General features: G+C 43.8%; 1 protein-coding gene across 5 annotated transcripts in view; it reads left to right on the top strand.

Moving 5' to 3' along the window:
* LOC141735561 (creatine kinase S-type, mitochondrial-like) overlaps positions 1–18,630 on the top strand; it is a 111,661-nt gene that overhangs the window by 8,555 nt on the left and 84,476 nt on the right. For 3 of the 5 annotated variants that reach the window (XM_074568554.1, XM_074568552.1, XM_074568555.1), the window contains exon 2: positions 14,584–14,757. In XM_074568554.1, coding sequence (XP_074424655.1) covers positions 14,606–14,757 — 152 coding nt within the window. In that variant the 5' untranslated portion in view covers positions 14,584–14,605. Of the gene's footprint in view, positions 1–13,818; positions 13,873–14,583; positions 14,758–18,630 lie in introns of all 5 variants that reach the window. The other 2 variants (XM_074568553.1, XM_074568551.1) reach the window with 1 other exon arrangement.

Below are 18,630 nucleotides of genomic sequence, written 5' to 3'. Positions count from 1 at the left end.
CTGCAGCACACTTGAAGCCTTACGGAGATGAGCCAGGGGCTCCTGAGGTAATAGGAGCCAAGAGGGAAACACCGGTGAAATACCTCAAAGGAATTAAGGAGTGTTCCTCTAAGAAGGTGACACGGCCAACAGCCCAGCTGAAGTGCCTCTACACCAATGCACGCAGCATGGGCAACAAACAGGAGGAGCTGGAAGCCACCCTGCTGCTGGAAAGCTACGACCTAGTTGCCATTACTGAAACTTGGTGGGACGAATCCCGTGACTGGAGTGCGGCTATCGATGGCTACAGGCTGTTCAGAAGGGACAGGTGAGGAAGGAGGGGTTGCCCTCTACATCAGGAAATGGCTAGAGTGTGAAGAGCTGTCTCTGAAGAATAGCCACGAGCAGGTTGAAAGCCTATGGGTAAGAATTAGAGACCGAGGGAACAAAGGGAGCCTTGTGGTTGGTGTCTACTACAGGCCGCCTGATCAAGGGGAGCCTATTGTCAAAGCCTTCTTACTCCAGCTACAGGAGGCATCGCACTCGCAGGCTCTCGTCCTGCTGGGGGACTTCAACCACCCCGACATCTGCTGGAAAAGTAGCACAGAAAGCTGTAGGCAACCCAGGGGACTCCTGGAGTGCATCGAGGATAACTTCTTAAGCAAGGTAATAGACAGCCCTACCAGAAGGCATGCGATACTGGACCTGATGGTCACCAACGCAAGTAAGCTAATCGGTGACATCAAGATTGGAGGCCTGGGCTGCAGAGATCACGCACTGGTGGAGTTCATAGTCTTGAGGGATATGGGTCAGGAGAAGAGTAAAGTCAAGACCCTGAATTTTAGGAAAGCAAGCTTCCAGCTCTTCAAGGAGTTAGTTAATAGGACCCCCTGGGAAACTGCTCTCAGGGACAAGGGAGCAGAACAGAGCTGGCAGATCTTTAAGGACTCTTTAAGGTTCGAGACCACATGAAGAACCTGAACATACACAAGTCTATAGGACCTGATGAGATGCATCCCAGAGTCCTGAGGGAATTGGCTGATGTAGTTGCCAAGCCACTCTCCATGATATTTGAAAAGTCGTGGCAGTCAGGTGAAGTCCCTGGCGACTGGAAAAAGGGAAACATTGCAGCCATTTTTAAAAAGGGTAGAAAGGAGGACCCTGGGAACTACCGCCCTGTCAGCCTCACCTCTGTGCCTGGGAAGATCGTGGAACAGATCCTCCTAGAAGCTATGCTAAGACACATGGAGGACAGGGAGGGGATTCGAGACAGCCAGCATGGCTTCACCAGGGGCAAGTCCTGTCTGACCAACCTGGTGGCCTTCTACAATGGAGTGACTGCATCAGTGGACAAGGGAAGAGCTACGGATGTCATCTATCTGGACTTCCGCAAGGCCTTTGACACGGTCCCCCAAAACATCCTTCTCTTTAAGTTGGAGAGATACGGATTTGATGGGAGGACTGTTCGGTGGATGAGGAACTGGCTGGATGGTCGCATCCAGAGGGTAGTGGTCAACGGCTCGATGTCAAGATGGAGAGGGGTGACAAGTGGTGTCCCTCAGAGATCCGTACTGGGACCGCTGCTGTTCATCATCTTCGTCAATGACATAGGCAGTGGGATCGAGTGCCCCCTCAGCAAGCTTGCCGATGACACTGAGTGGTGAAGTCGACGTGCCAGAGGGACGGGATGTCATCCAGAGGGACCTGGATGAGCTGGAGAGGTGGGCCCGAGCAAACCTCATGAAGTTCAACAAGGCCAAGTGCAAGGTCCTACACTTGGGTCGGGACAATCCTCATCATCAATACAGGCTGGGGGATGACGTGATAGAGAGCAGCCCTGCGGAAAAGGACTTGGGGGTACTGGTGGGTGAAAAGCTGGACATGAGCCAACAATGTGCGCTTGCAGCCCAGAAGGCCAATCGCATCCTGGGCTGCATCAAAAGAACCGTGGCCAGCAGATCGAGAGAGGTGATTCTCCCCCTCTACTCTGCTCTCGTGAGACCCCACCTGGAGTACTGTGTCCAGCTCTGGAACCCTCGGCACAAGAAGGACGTGGGCCTGTTGGAATGGGTCCAGGGGAGGGCCACGAAGATGATCAGAGGGCTGGAGCCCCTCTCCTACGAGGACAGGCTGAGAGAGCTGGGGCTGTTCGGCCTGGAGAAGAGAAGGCTCCGGGGAGACCTTATAGCCGCCTTCCAGTACCTGAAGGGGGCCTACAGGAAAGCTGGGGAGGGGCTGTTTGCAAGGGCATGTCGGGATAGGACGAGGGGCAATGGGTTTAAACTAGAGCAGGGCAGGTTTAGATTAGACATTAGGAAGAAGTTCTTTACAATGAGGGTGGGGAGGCACTGGCCCAGGTTGCCCAGAGAGGTGGTGGAGGCCCCATCCCTGGAGACATTCAAGGCCAGGCTTGATGAGGCTCTGAGCAATCTGCTCTAGTTGAAGATGTCCCTGCTGACTGCAGGGGGGTTGGACTAGATGACCTTTAAAGGTCCCTTCCAACCCAACACATTCTATGATTCTATTCTATGATTCTATGATTCTATTCTATGATTTGAAAAGTTGTGGCAGTCTGGCAAAGTTCCTGCTGACTGGAAAAGGGAAAACACAACCCCCATTTTCAAAACGGGAAAAAAGGAAGACCCAGGGAACTACAGGCCGGTCAGTCTCACCTCTGTGCCTGGCAAGATCATGGAGCAGATCCTCCCGGAATCTCTGCTAAGGCACATGGAAAATAAGGAGGTGATTGGTGGCAGCCAACATGGCTTCACCAAGGACAAGTCATACCTGACGAACTTGGTGGCCTTCTACGATGTTGCCACAGCATTGGTGGATAAGGGGAGAGCAACCGACGTCATCTACCTGGACTTATGCAAAGCGTTTGACACTGTCCCGCAATGACATCCTGGTGTCTCAATTGGAAAGGCATGGATTTGATGGATGGACCACTCGGTGGATAAGGAACTGGCTAGGTGGCCGCACTCAAAGGGTTGCGGTGAATGGCTCGATGTCCAAGTGGAGACCACTGACGAGTGGCGCTCCTCAGGGGTCGGTACTGGGACCAGTGCTGTTTACCATCTTTGTCGGTGACATGGACAGTGGGATTGAGTGCATCCTCAGCAAGTTTGCCGACGACACCAAGCTGTGTGGCGTGGTCGACACGCCGGAGGGAAGGGATGCCATCCAGAGGGACCTGGACAGGCTTGAGAGGTGGGCCTGTGTAACGGGTTCTTTTTTGGAGAGATTCCAACATACAAACTGGAGCCCACACAAAGAAAAAAAAGGTTAACTCTGCTTTATTGTGAAGCCTTGCTACAGAGAAAAAAAGCAGTGAAGTCAGCTTTATTGAGAAGCCTTGCAAAGCGGTTCCCAAATGTCCCAAAAGTTACTTCAGAGAGTCTTACCAACCCATAGATCGTAGCAGCACCACTGAGCAGCAGGATAACAAGGAGCCCCATTGGTACGGCAGAGGGAGGCAAGGCACAGCGCGGTCAGGGCGTCCCCTGTATCTTCAAAATGCGCTCATGTCTCTCTCCCTCGCCCCGGCCTAGGACAGCCCCCTTATATCCTGCACCGGATTGAGTGGAAAAGTACAGGCTAGAGTCACTGCACGCGTGGCCAGCGCATGCAGCGAGCCTCACCAGACTCATGATCGGGCTTTGCTAACAGCGGCTGTCTGATACGTGACTACATTGTCGTACTCCCTTCTTCTTGTTTTCTTCTTCGAAGGTCAGGTTCTCATGGACACGCACAGAGTTTTTGCAAGTACATGCTCTGTTTGACTGCCTGAAAACAGCTGTTGCTCTTAAACTGAAATTCTCATGCAGATCTACCTTGTGATTTAAGTCTGAAGAAGCCTGCTATCACTTCTCATACGACGACAACAGAGCAATAGTTAGTTGCAGAAGCTTGACAAGTGATTTAGAGTGCAAGATGGAACAAAGCAACAGGTATGATACTGATGCCATGAAATGCCGAAGTTAACTTCCTCCACTCCTCTTCATCGTTGTGACTTCTGGGTGAACTTCAGGCCTCTGCTCTACTTCTTTATTCTTGCTGGCGCATCAAAAGTGTTAGCTTTGACTAGTCTCTGCATTCCTCAGTAACCCTGGGCCCCTTGTTTTGAGAGATAAGCTTCTACTACAAGGTTATATTGTCCTAAAGCATTCTGTCTTAAAAAATAGGAGATGAGTTCTGACATTTAGTACTACAACTGTTGCATCTGCTCTTTGTACAGCCTTAAGGCACCCAGTCTCCTAAATTAAGCTCCTACTCTAATTTACAGTTCTAATATATTAAGCCTCTACTTCAATTAGTTTACAGCTTTAATATGTCAAACCCTACTTCAATACCCATCCTAATTTACCAAAAATATTTCCCAACCATGTGTCCTTTATTTGGTCCTGCAGCTCATGTGTCGCTTCAGCTATCTTCTTCGTCTTCTGGAGGTTTTCCCAACTGATTTAACTGATTCCAGGAGGAGGAAAGGACCCCCGACAACCATATCTTGGCTTGTGCAAATCCGCTCAGCCTTTTTTACTGCCCGCACAAGTGATAACATACCTTTTTCCCAATTGGTATATCTCTGCTCAGTATCATTAAATGAATGAGAGGAGAATTCCGAGGGTCTATCAGGGCCTTCTGGTCCCCGTTGATATAAATTAGAACATGAGAACCATGTTCACTAAATCCCCACTCAGTCTGTATAGGAACTGTCTGGTGTATGGGGGCTAAAGACTGATATATGTGAAGTTCATGAATCAGCAAGTTCAAGGCTTCCTCATGCTGAGGGGTCCACTGCCAACCAACATTTTTCTTAATCAAATTATACAGGGGTCTGCAATTATGGAATGTCCTTCTTATTCTCCAGAGCTTTACCAGCTTCTATTTTTTCCAGGATATCAGCTGGTATAGCCACGGCTCCTCCTGACCACCAAACTCCCAAAAATTTAACTTCTTGACTTGGTCCCTGACATTTAGTGGGAGGGATTTCTAATTCCAATGACGTCAGTGTGTCCCAAACCTGACTAGACACTTCTCTGACTGCCTCGTCATTATCTCCACCTATTAGGATGTCATCAATGTGTTGGTACATGTTTATCCCATCTGGTACCTTTACCTCCTTCAATATTTTCGCTAGTGCATTATGGGCAATAGTGGGAGAATGTTTGTATCCTTGTGGGAGACGATTAAAAGTATATTGCACTCCCTCCCACGCGAATGCAAATTGAGGCTTATCTTCCTCCTGAAGAGGAATCATAAAAAACATATCCTTAAGATCTAAAGTGCACATCCATGTGTGATGGTAACTTGAATCTGAGTGACCAGGTCAGCAATATTAGGAACAGCAGCCGTAAGGGGCATTACATTGCTATTAAGCCTCCTGTAGTCAATTGTGAGTCGCCATCTACCGTCCGGTTTACGTACTGGCCATACCGGAGAATTATAGAGTGTGTCCTGATTATAATACCACAGGCTTCCAGGTCTTTAATTACTTCCCTGATTCCCGTTTTGGCTGTGGCTGCTAAAGGATATTGATTAACATTTGTTACCCGAGAAGGAGGCAGCCTAATGGCAATCTCCAGCCACCGGACCTCACACGGCGGGACTCCAAAGCTCCATACCGCGCCGTCTGGCAATCTCCAGACTTTGTTTGCTAATACATCAAATCCCAAAATGTTATTACGATAGGGACCAATGACTACTTTTATCTTAGTCATTCGGCTTTCTCCTGGAAGCCAGACACGCAATGCACCAATTGGTCTGATTTCACGGACTCCGGTCACTCCTATTACATTTATCTTCTTCTGGGTGGGGACTAATCCTATCCTTTTTGCTGTTTTTTCGGTGCTAACACTTATTTGAGCTCCAGTATCAATTAGAAAATTCACAGGTATTCGTCTGGGGCCAGTAGCTAAAACAATATGTGGTTCACTTAAATGGTTAGGCCATCCTAGGTTAGATATCACATGGGTGGGTTGGCCTAAAATACACACACACCCCCCCCACCCCCCCCGCGCTTTCTAGTTTTTTAGATCAATCAAATCCTTCCTTAAGTCTGAGAAAGGGTTCCAAGGGGCAGAGACGTTATCTTTCTGTGTTTTAACAGCATCAGTACATTCTGTAGCTTTGTTAATAGGCTGCTCCACCAAGTTTACCATTATACGAATATTCTCTGTGGACTGTCCATGTAACATTGATCGGGGTATTCCTAATGCTAACGCCTTTTCCACAATTCATAACGCTGAGGGTCAAAACGAGAACTGGTTTGTCTAGGAGGACGGGGATTATTATGCCCGACAAACCGTGCCTGACGGACCCGGCGCTGTGTATTTGAACCTTCCTCTAACCAACCCATGTCTCTACCATAAATCACTCTTTCTTGTAATAGTTCCCCCCAAGTTAAAACAGGCTGCCATCGCTGGTGGGGGTTGCGAGTATTATGGTCAATTGCCTGTGAAATTTTTTCCTTTAGGTTTTGCACATACATTTTCATAGCATCAGGGAGACCTCTAATCAGTGGTTTAAGGTGCAGGCTAGAGTCACTGCACACGTGGCCAGCGCATGCAGCGAGCCTCACCAGACTCATGATCGGGCTTTGCTAACAGCGGCTGTCTGATATGTGACTACATTGGCGTACTCCCTTCTTCTTGTTTTCTTCTTCGAAGGTCAGGTTCTCATGGACACGCACAGAGTTTTTGCAGCAACAGTACTGAGGTCCTTTTTCTCGGCACGTATACTGGGTTTGGTTCAACTAGTAATTTTCCGTCGTGTCTCACTTGGACCATCCCCTATTATCCCTTACACAGCCTGTGCGAACCTCATGAAGTTCAACAAGGCCAAGTGCAAGGTCCTGCACCTGGGTCGTGGCAATCCCAGGCACAAATACAGGTTGGGAGGAGAAGGGCTTGAGAGCAGCCCTGAGGAGAAGGACTTGGGGGTGCTGGTGGACAAGAAGCTCAGCATGAGCAGGCAATGCGCGCTTGCAGCCCAGAAAGCCAACCGCATCCTGGGTTGCATCAAAAGAAGCGTGGTCAGCAGGCCGAGGGAGGTGATTCTGCCCCTCTACTCTGCTCTCGTGAGACCCCACCTGGAGTACTGTGTCCAGCTCTGGAACCCTCAGCACGAGAAGGACATGGACCTGTTGGAACGGGTCCAGAGGAGGGCCACGAAGATGATCAGAGGGCTGGAGCCCCTCTGCTACGAGGACAGGCTGAGAGAGCTGGGGCTGTTCAGCCTGGAGAAGAGAAGGCTCCGGGGAGACCTTATAGCAGCCTTCCAGTGCCTAAAGGGGGCCTACAGGAAGGATGGGGAGGGACTCTTTATGAGGGAGTGTAGGGATAGGACTGAATAGTGGTGGGATGTGACTCAGGGCATTTTGTTTGTTAAAGGCACCATTCGGGTTTCCGGTTCTGATTGTAATGCAGTGTTGAGACCACCCCAGGCTGAGCCATTTCCACAGCTCCCCCCAAGTTATCTCTGCATAGATAGGCATCAATAAGCATCTGCCGAGGCGAGATGGAGCTGAGTCGAATGACAACTCCCTGCATCTCACCTTTTGTGTTCTGAAACCGGTTTGGCCAGGTGCTCCCATTCAAACATCAAGGAGATTTTAAACACAGAAATAATGTAAAAAGAAGGTTTTTCTCCTCCAAGATGAGGTGGGTTTTTTTTGACTATATAGGCATTTATATAATATAGAATCATAGAATGGTCTAGGTTATAAATGGAAACATCTTCTTCTAAGCTAGGATACAGGTCTGTTGCAAAAAATTTGTCCGTATTAAAGTGATATAACTTTGAGCTTTAACCCAATAGTTCAATTAAAACTCAGTGAATAATCCTTGATTTCATCTATATCCAATTCCCTCCCCTATTTAAATGAGTTATCCGATTATTATAAACTGAATATACATACCCTATCTTATCCCAAGGTCTAGCATCCAGTGCTTTTTCACTGTGAGCAGCATTTTTGGAGCCCATCACTGGGAGCAGTCTAGAAAGCTTTAAAACAAATACCTTAAGTTTAACATAGGAATCTAGAGACACTCCAGTGAAGAAGAAAAGCACAACACAGCCCCTTTTTCTATAAAGACACAGTTTTATATGGGCAGAATCAACAGTGAAATAATCTACAAGAGCAGGAAAAGCTAAATGAAGACGTTCTAGCAGTATAAAATTGGTCCTTACAAATACATGTGAGAGAGGCTACAAGTGCTTCCCCAACATGAAAGTCCATGGGCCGGGCTGGACCATGAGCAGCTATTGGCCTCACTCAGTGGCTGCAGCACATCTGTGGCGTCTTTCGACTCTTGGCCTTCTTAATTACGCTACCAAAATTCACTGTTTCCATGCTGTTTTCACTTGCTAATTAAAGAGTAAGGTGTGTCGTTTTCTCTTTGTATTGTCTAATTTAAACTAATGTGCCACTAGAGGGAGCATACATCTGTATCTGTATCTTGGGCACGGTTGCTGGTGCATCAAGCAGCCAAGCATATATCAGGCAGTCCTTATCCGGGGGCCACAGCCTTTTCAAACTCCTTCAGTAAATCTACGCTAGAGACCATTCCTTCTTTATTACTTGTCTTTAATATTTTTGTCTCTCTAGAGGAATTTCCTGTTTGCATTTTGCTCATTTTCCAGGGCTTTGCATCCACTACAGGGAGGTATGCACAAAGAGTATATTGATTTTATTAAACTCCGTCACTGCCAGTGAGAGCAAACAAAGATTTAGAAATAGAGTGCATTTACTGCAGGTAAAAATAATCGATGAACACCATTTAAGAGCCACTTTTAATAAGATGGGAAATAAAATCAGAGAGACTCGGGATTTCATTTTAAAACGAAAAATAACAAGATTGCTGATGAAGTTAAAGTTCAATGACAAAACTAGGACCCATTTGTTACAGCAACATGCTGCCATTGAGCCAGTAGAATAAAAACCACTGCCAAACCTGATTCAAACAGCCAGAAAGGGCTACTAGAAAAAGACAACATTGGCCCAAGGATAAGGAAGATAAAGGCAATTAGGGATCACACAGGTGTCATACACATCACATAGCAATTTCAGATATACATATGCTATGTATTGATTAGACAGTATTTTATGAATTTTTCCATCCCTGGAAACATTCAAGGTCAGGTTGGACATGGCTCTGAGCAACCCGATCTAGTTGAAGATGTCCCTGCTCATGGCAGGGGGATTGGACTAGATGACCTTTAAAGGTCCCTTCCAACCCAAACTATTCTATGATTCTGTGATTCTACAATGTCTCCCATACCTGTATGCTCTTTAATTCTTACCTATAAGCTCTCAGAGGCTCATCATCCATCCCCAGACAGAGCTCCATACGTTCCAGTTGTTCTCTAACTTAAAGGGCAACTCCCCCTCCTTGTCTTCCTGTACTGTCTTTCCTAAAAAGCCTGTATCCCTCCATTGCAACACCCCAGTCTTGGTAGCCATGCTACAACATCTCTGTGATCTCAACAGGCTCATAGCCCTGCAACTGTGCACAGATCTCTAATTCCTTATGTTTATTCCCCATGCTGCATGCATTAGTGTACAGGCACTTTAGAGAGGCACCCCAGCATGCTAATTTCCCAGAAAGGATTTTGAGGATTTCTTGTAGACACTTCCTTGCTTACATGCAAATGCTGTATGTTACCCCACTTAAGCCCCATTTTTTTGGTTTTGGGTTCCTTTTCTGTCACCCCAGGCCCCCCTCCTTGTCTTCCTTGCCTCTTCGTTATTGCTAACAGCAATTTACTCTTCTTTATTGACAACAGCTCCTGCCTGACTTCCCCTTAGGCATGGCTGGGAAAACTTTACTGTTTTACTCTTGCAGCTTCAGATATGACCTTCTGCCTCAGCCAGCATGGCTCTGAGTTGGTGGATTGCCTGGATGCAAGCTGGGAGCTCTGCGATACATCCAGTACTGACACCATCTCCATTTACTCTCATTTATTTTTATCTTTGGCTTTCTTCGGTGTACATGCTTTTCTGTGTAGCTAAGGAAGATAATCACAGCATAAACCCAGTAGTTAATGGCCTGTCGATATTTTTAGCATGATGGCAAATTGTCCAGAGTCTATATTTTGACTAAATACACACTGTGCAGATCAAAAAAAAATCATTTATGTTCCACGTAGGAAGGTCTCCGTCAAATCAAAAATATATGGCTATTGCCACCTCTTTGTCCAATTTATAAAGTCAATTCAGGAATCTATTTTGGTTATTTCCTTTAGAAAATATTCATATTTTCTATATTAGTAACAATTTAAACTACTAGTATAACATTGAGATAAATATTACATATTTTCTGTATTCTAGACTGTCAGAGTGTGGGGTTTTTACTATAAATTTTAAGTCAAAACTACACTAATTTTAATTTCTCCAAAATGATTGTAGCAAACTGCATCCAGGTCAATTTTTCCCAGTCCCATAACTGTGTTTAAGGACTTCAAGGATCGGGTCCATAACAATAGTTTTCATTGTCACAGAGATAAGAACACAAGGATTTTCATCATGGATTTTGTTGCATCATCTCATTATTCAGTTCCTGCAGAGACATGTTTGAGAGGATCAAAGTTTCCAAGTGTTTTCATGGCAAAACTGGGCAACAGTCAACTATTTTGAAAATCCATAACAGGGATTCATACTGAGACTTTTAAAAATGCAAAAATCTAGAAGATTGCTTAAAAAAAAACCCAAAGATTTAATGTGCATTTTAAACATCCTCTGGTTGCCCAGAGAGGTGGCGGATGCCCCATCCCTGGAAACATTCAAGGTCAGGTTGGACGGGGCTCTGAGCAACCTGATCTAGTTGAAGATGTCCCTACTCATGGCAAGGGGGTTGGACTACGTGACCTTTAAAGGTCCCTTCCAGCCCAAACTATTCTATGATTCTATCCAAAGGAATGGCTGTACCTTGTTAGCTATATTCATAGCGCATTAATCCATAACATCAACCAAAAGGGAGCTGATGAAATAGCATAACTATTTATAACCTTGCAACTAGGTGTTACACTCTGGATTAACCAGGAGTTAAGAATTTATGTAAGATCAGTAACTTTTTTCATTGAATGTCCTTGTCAATATGATTATTGACAAGATACTGATTACCTATCTTAGGTTTTAGTTCATTGCCTTCTTCAGCAGAAGAGAGCTCTTCAAGAAGCACAGATCAAAATAAGAGTGCTGAGAACATAATTCCTTCATGGTTTACTGGTTAAGCTCTTTGGGAAGTGGAACAGGCTTCCCTGATTCAGCATTTTGCCTTGTTTTGCTTGTTTTCACAGTAATGCAAATTTATGAAAATCAGGGCATTGAATGTTGCAACCTCAGAGTCCGTCTTTAACTCATATCATTGCTTACTTCCTTCAGTATTTTAGGATCTTGAACCTCTAAGATGTCAGTCTTTCTGCCAAACATTAATAAGCACCGTTTGATTTCTGTAAACTCAAGTCAGTGAGAGCTGAATAGCATTCAACACAGGAGGCATTCAGTAGTTTGCATATTTGGGCCATAGGCATGTAAGGGAAACTAATAGTGCTCGGCTGATTTCTTGCAAAAGTAGGATTTTTTCTCTGAAACAAAAATGCAGCATGGAGCAAATTGAGGAAATAAATGTTGTGTCCCTTATGATGAGCAGAGAGAACTCTCTCTTTTTTTTTCTGTATGGTTGGTGTTTGGGCTGCATCATGCCCATCACAGGGCATTCAAAGATGAAGGCCTAAATTTCTCAATTGAGGAGGAAAAAAGGTAAAGCTTATCAACTAGACGATCTTTAAGGTCCCTTCCAACCCAACCCATTCTATGATTTGATGATCCTATGATTCTATGAACTTGTCTACCTTGTCATATTTATTCTGGGTAGCTTGCCACCCTATTCTCAATTAAATCCTGACAAAAAACCCACAACATTTGATATGACAGCATTTGAGGAATTAAGAACTAATAATTTTTCAGCACACACATGAAAATCAATACTTATTTGCTTGGGAAAAAAACCCAGCCAATTGAAAACAAAATTATTTGGAATGCGGCAAGTCTGTGGCACACCAAGTGATACATTTATTAAATCAGAAATTGAACCTCCGATTCCTCACTGAACCGAGGAAAAGAACAAGTCTGTGATTCCAAAAGATCAAGCTTAGCACCGATTTAATTCCTACCTTGATTCATGCTCAAAATAAACTGCTACGTCTCTATGCTGGAGAAATCTCTTTTCAGATCTAGCATTGGATATTTTGCTATCTTTAAGGACTCATTGCCTTCTCCTACCCTGAAATTTGTCTGTATGCAGATGCACATTTCTGGTTTTAGTGGTTAAGTCCCTCCACAATCCCCTCTGTTGTGTGTATGTGGTATTAGGTCCTTCCTCTCTACAATTCAAAAATGTTTTTTGGCAAAACTTAAGTCATATTACCAGTGTCAGTGAGACTCTCCAAGAACCTGCCCTCTAAGAAAGTCACCTGGGTAAAGTGCTTTTAGTTTTCAGTCAGGCAGGAACCAGGTTCACAAGCCATGCTATGTGATTTACTTGTATCGATTACCTTCATATTAAATGCATAAGACAGTGTTATACTGCTTCTCTGAATAAACTTCAACTTTGGTTTGTTTTTTCTCTTTCTCTGTTTGTCTTTCTGTTTCTCTGTTTCTCTTTATGAGAGAGTGTAGCGATAGGACGAGGGGTAACGGTTTTAAAATGAGAGGGGAGATTTAGATTAGATATTAGGAAGAAATTCTTCACTGTGAGGGTGGTGAGGCACCGGAACAGGTTGCCCAGGGAAGCTGTGGATGCCCCATCCCTGGAAGTGTTCAAGACCAGGCTGGATGGGGCTTTGAGGATCCTGGTCAAGTGGAAGGTGTCCCTACCCATGGCAGAGGGGTTGGAACTAGATGATCTTTAAGGTACCTTCCAACTCAAACCATTCTATGTTTCTGTGATTAAAGGGCTGGGAAGCCTGCCATATGAGGAAAGGCTGAGAGAATTGGGTTTGTTCAGCCTTGAGAAAAGAAGGCTCAGGGTAGACCTTATCACCGTGTTCCAGTATTTAAAGGGTAGCTACAAAGGAAATGGAGACTCCCTTTTTACAAGGAGTCACATGGAAAAGACAAGGGGTAATGGGTACAAGTGACTCCAAGGGACACTCCAATTGGATAAAAGAGGAAAATTTTTCACAATGAGAAGAGTCAGCCATTGGAATAATCTCCCCAGGGAAGTGGTGGATTCACCATCATTGGACACTTTTAAGATTTAGCTCGACAGGGTGCTGGGCCATCTTGTCTAGCTCGTGTTTTTGCCAAGAAAGGTTGGACCAGATGATCCTTGAAGTCCCTTCCAATCGGTATTCTATGATTCTATAAATAACAGTACTGATCCAGACAAGGGGTCTTCATAACCCAGTACTCTGTCTAACAACAGCCATAATTTGATGCTCAGAGAAGAGAGCAGAACAAACATGTGATACTCCTTGATACTCTCACAGCTTTCAGCTATTTTCAGAGCAGGGAATTTTGTTAGCCTGTTTTCATTTGTCTGCTTAAAGCCCACAATGAATCACTTACATGTACTTGTCCAGTCTCCTGTTGAACCCATGTAAATGTCCTGCATCTACATCATCCTTTGACAAGGAGTTCCATAGGTCTATGACAGATTATGTAAAGATTCACCTACCTTTCTTTGTTTTGAATGTTGCTCCCACTAGTTGCATTTGATGGACTGTATTCTTATATTGGAAAAATCAGTGAAGAGCTGATGTCTGTTCACGTTTCCCACGCCACTCAGGATTTTTAGATCCCTACCATATCCCTCCTACTAACTGTCTCTTTTTCAGGATGATGAGTTCTGGCCTACTTCATATGGAAAAAAAGCACAAAGTGTTTAACAGGTCAGGCTAGCATGGAAAAGGCACATGAGTTTCTGTAGGTAATAGCACTGAAAGGAATGACCTATCTAATACCACATCCTGCCACATTTGACTTTTCTGACCGGACAGCCACTTACAGCAGTCACCTGGAAGCATTTTCAATAAAAATATAGAGCTCACACTTCCGACTTTGCAGGATTCCTTATCCCACCCCATGCCACAAATCCCTCCAATCCGCAATCAGAATTATACAATTGCTTATACCCTGAAATACTCAAAACCTCCACAAGAGTTCAACCTCCTTTCCTATTACCCCTTTCACCCAACTATGAAAATATTCCTTTCACTTTAAATACTTTTGTATGCTGTTTCTTACTCTGATATTGTACCTTTTTGGTCAGTGGAAAGATGTCTCTGTGCAATGCGTTGTTACTATGAAGCAAGCTAAAACATTCAATTATGGCCCTAAATCATTAAAAAAATTAAAATATTCTGGGTGTTGGGTTTAGAATTGTGTGCTTGAGACAGCACTAAAAATCAATTGATTTCCAAGTCTACCGAAGGTATATATATAGAAATACAGTAAATGCTAACCATTTTTCTTAACATACTGTTTCAATGCAAACCAATAATAAAAATTAATTACTTCTTTTAATGGACTACAGTTAAAAGTGAGGGTTTATTTTTCATTTGAAGTTTTATGGGTTGATTTTAGGTTGTCTTCTTTTCTAGAAATTGTATCCCTCTAAGACGAATGGCTAGCACATTCTGTCGTCTCCTGGCTGGCCGTGCAACTGCTGCACTCTTTGCAGCAGCAGGCACAGGGGTCCTAACCACTGGGTACCTCCTCAGTAAGCAAAATGTTAAGGCTGCTATTCAAGAAAAACGAAAACTCTTCCCTCCAAGGTAAGAACTTTGGGTTATGTAGTCAGCTGAGCATAGGGCCCAGTTAACTGGGTTAGGCATAGCATTTAATTCTTTGAGGGAGGAAGATCCCTAATAAAGCTGCAGAGTACCTACTCCCTCATGCAAACATGCCATCTATATGTCTGCATATGGGCTGTTGACTGATAACCTAAACCCCAGCATCCTTTATTAATAACTCCAGTTTTAGATAGCACTGACAATGGCCTTCAAGACCAGAAAATAGGGATGTGAGATCATATCAGCACACTCACAAGAACATTGCCAAACAATGACAAGCTTGCAAAATGGTTCAGTTTTTAGGCAAAGCACCAAATTAGTCCATATTTTATCTCATCAGCTCTTGAATGCTTTCAGCGTTTATTGGACTGGCTGATTGCATATATTCTACTATTAGGAACCATGAAAGTATTTTAATTATGTTAGTAGTAAAGAAATCTCTTATATAACTACTGTACTTGAAATATTCCTAATTCTGTTTAAAAACTAGTTGGTTGATGATTAGAAACTAACTACAGATATGTAAGTTGACTTTGCTGGCCATATTGGTGAAAAAACAAAACAAAACACAACACCAAAAAAAGGACCAGGCTTTGACAGACTTTTTTTTTTACATGGCAAATAGTATCTCAGTTCAAATAAATTCTTATAAAAACAATGGGGGAGTGCATACAGCAAAGTGTTATCAATAAAAGGTAAATGTGATCTGACTCACTTGTAAAAATGCTTTAGTAAAGCATAATGTCTTCATTTTCTCTGTTTTATTACATTGTACAACTTCTTGTAAATAAAACCATTAAACCAACCCCAAATATTGTAAAAGAGGTCGATTTCCAGCTGATATAGATCAGAAAGTTCCACTGATGTCCACAAAGCTGCAAGAACATCTCATTCAGAATGAGAGCTCTTATCCAGTTAAACATGATTAATTTCCTACTTGAACAAAACAATGTTAGAGCTCTTTTAATTCTGAAATAAGAGTGTCTCAGCAGAGATTTAATAGGGTTTAATACACTTTCAAAGATCATTTGGATTAATTTTTCTGGTTGCTCCAAGTAACAGAAAGCTGCTATTGTCTGTTAGTGTAGTTGCCCACTAGTGCAGTGTGGAGTACTTTGCATGACTTCAGTATTCCTCCCTTCCTAAATTTCAGTGCAATGTATTGTGGTGGGTTATCCTTGCCTGGCTGCCAGATGCTGACCCATCCACTCTCTTACTCCTCCTCCTCAGTAAGACAGGCGAAGAAAATAAGATTAAAAACCTAGTGGGTTGAGGTAAGGACGGGGAGATCACTCACCAATTACCGTCATGGGCAAAACAGTTGCGACTTGTGGAAAATGAATTTAATTTACTGCCAATTAATTGTAACAGAGTAGGATAGTGAGAAATAAAAACAAAACTAAAATCACCTATCCCCCCCACCCCCCTTCTTCCCAGGCTCAAATTCACTCCTAACTCTTCTATCTCCTGCCCCCCTAGTGGCACAGGAGAGATGGGGAATGGGGGGTTGCAGTCAGCTCATAACACTTTATCTCTGCTGCTCCTTCCTCTTCATGCTCTTCCCCTGCTCCATCGTGGGGTCCCTCCCATGGGATACAGTCCTTCATGAACTTCTCCAATGTGGATCCTTCCTAAGAACAAGCTGCAGTTCTGTTATAGTTGAATTTAAAATAAATCGAGTCCGAAATAGATTCAATAAATATTTATTGAGGTAGGAAGGCAAAAGCAGCGCTGGGCGGCCGGGGAGTCGCAGCTCCACCAAAGGCTCGCAAATTCAAGCAAGCTGAGCAGCTCTTTTTATCTTCACGGAGGTCGGGTTTCGACATCTTCGGTACGCCCCTCCGTAGCTTCTTGCTTGAGGTAGTTTAGATAAAATGTTGGTCACAGAATCAGCTCAAAACAATACATTCTGATAACATTGTGGTTAAGCTTTTTGTCAAACAGGAGTTCCCATGTTGGTGTAGCAAGATAACATTGTGGACATGTCTCTTCTGGTTAAACAGGGAGTTCTCAAGACTGCCACAATGGGTTCGTTCCTCTTGCTTAACTTGTTCGATCAGCAAATCACCTTTAGTTACTTATTACAATCCCCCCCTTCTTTTATTTATAAGTGATTTGCTGATCAAACCTAGACAATACCTCACAAGCTGCATCTAATTCAGGATTTTTGTTCAGTATAATTTTCATTTCCAGTTCTGATTGCTTCATCACCATTAGCTGCACTTTTTCTAACCTGCTTTCAACAAAGGGTCCAAAATGACACAGGGTCCAAAAGTCAGAGCCAATAGCAACATCATGAGGGGTCCCGCCAAAGTAGAAATTAAGGTACTCAGCCATGGTGACTGATTAAACCAAGATTCATTTTCTAAAGTCATGGTAATCAATACCATTAATAGGATACCAGCTTTCATTTCCCCACTGTTTAGTACCTCTCTGCCTTCCTCGTCTACTCCTTTGCAGAGAGCAACGGGATATCAAGATCTTCTCGGCAGCAGCAGATAGTCTTCAGGGGAATTTTGCTGTTATCCTGTCAATAATTTCCAAGGTCTAAAGAGTTAGTTATCTCTCAAATCTATTTCCACCTATGTGGTTGTTGTGCCCGTTTCCAGGCGAATCTTATAGCACACTGTCTTAAAACTCTATACCAGTCTGTTTCATGTACTTCCCAAAGTTCAGGTACTGACAGTTCCCACCCACAAAATAATTTACGAATTTCCACTGGATCCTCTGGTCCCCTGGCACATATCAAATCATTGCGACATTTCATACAGTAGGGTTGTCTCTTAAATGAAACACAGGACCAATCTCTATTACAATTTAGACATCGGCAAACAACCCAACATAAATGTCCAGAAGTAGGGTGTTCTAAGCAGGGTATTCCCCAGAGATCTCCTATTCTGGGTGATTCGGGTATCTCCGTCTCTGTTTCGCAACAAAATGGAAAAACCTGGGGAGTTCCTGTTAGTTTGTATAATCCACCCCCCCCGTTTGGTCCGGTATCCTTTCTTCACTCCAGGGTGCAAAATATACCTTTCGTAGAGTATTTCCTGGTGGTATTTGGAACCATCGATATAAACTATCTCTTGCGTCCCTTCTGGAGTGGTTCATTTACCGGTCTCGCTTTTCCTTATCTTTACTCGAAGATCTCCTGGTTCCGACGTCACAGTCCACTTCTCTGGGAAGATAGGTCCCTTAATCCTACTAGCGTGAGTCCATCCTTTTTCTGCTGTCCGTACAGCCGTATCTGTGGTAAGTAAAACAACAAAGGGTCCTTCCCAACGGGGTGTTAGGGAGGTTTCTTTCCAGGTTTTGATTAGTACCTGGTCTCCGGGCTGGATTCGGTGTATGGAAATGTCCAAGGGAGGTCTTTGTACTACCAAGCCCTTCTTTCTTAGTTCCTGTCTTCTTTTTGTAAGTTCTAAAATATATTCTGTTAAAAGTTTATCCTCGACTTTTGGGTGTTCCACGAATAACCCAAAGTCATAAGGCATTCCATACAACATTTCAAAGGGGGATATACCAGTATCTGTTCTTGGCTGAGTTCTAATGTAAAGCAAAGCCAATGGGAAACATTTAACCCAATTCATTTTTGTTTCCACCATAAGTTTGGTTAGGTGTTTCTTTATCTCCCCATTCATTCTTTCTACTTTCCCAGAACTCTGTGGGTGCCAGGGAGTATGGTATTCCCATTTTGTACCAAACAATTCAGTTGTCTCTTTAATTACTTTGGATGTGAAATGTGGACCTCGGTCTGAGTCAATTACCACAACAGTCCCATATCTTGGAATAATTTCTTCCAAGAGAATCTTAATAACTGTCTTTGCAGTAGCTCTTACCACTGGAAAGGCTTCTACA

This window comes from Larus michahellis, chromosome W (genome assembly GCF_964199755.1).
Source record: "Larus michahellis chromosome W, bLarMic1.1, whole genome shotgun sequence".
NCBI lineage: Eukaryota > Metazoa > Chordata > Aves > Charadriiformes > Laridae > Larus > Larus michahellis.
Note: the sequence above shows the minus strand (reverse complement) of the source record. Positions and strands in the feature narration are given on the sequence as shown.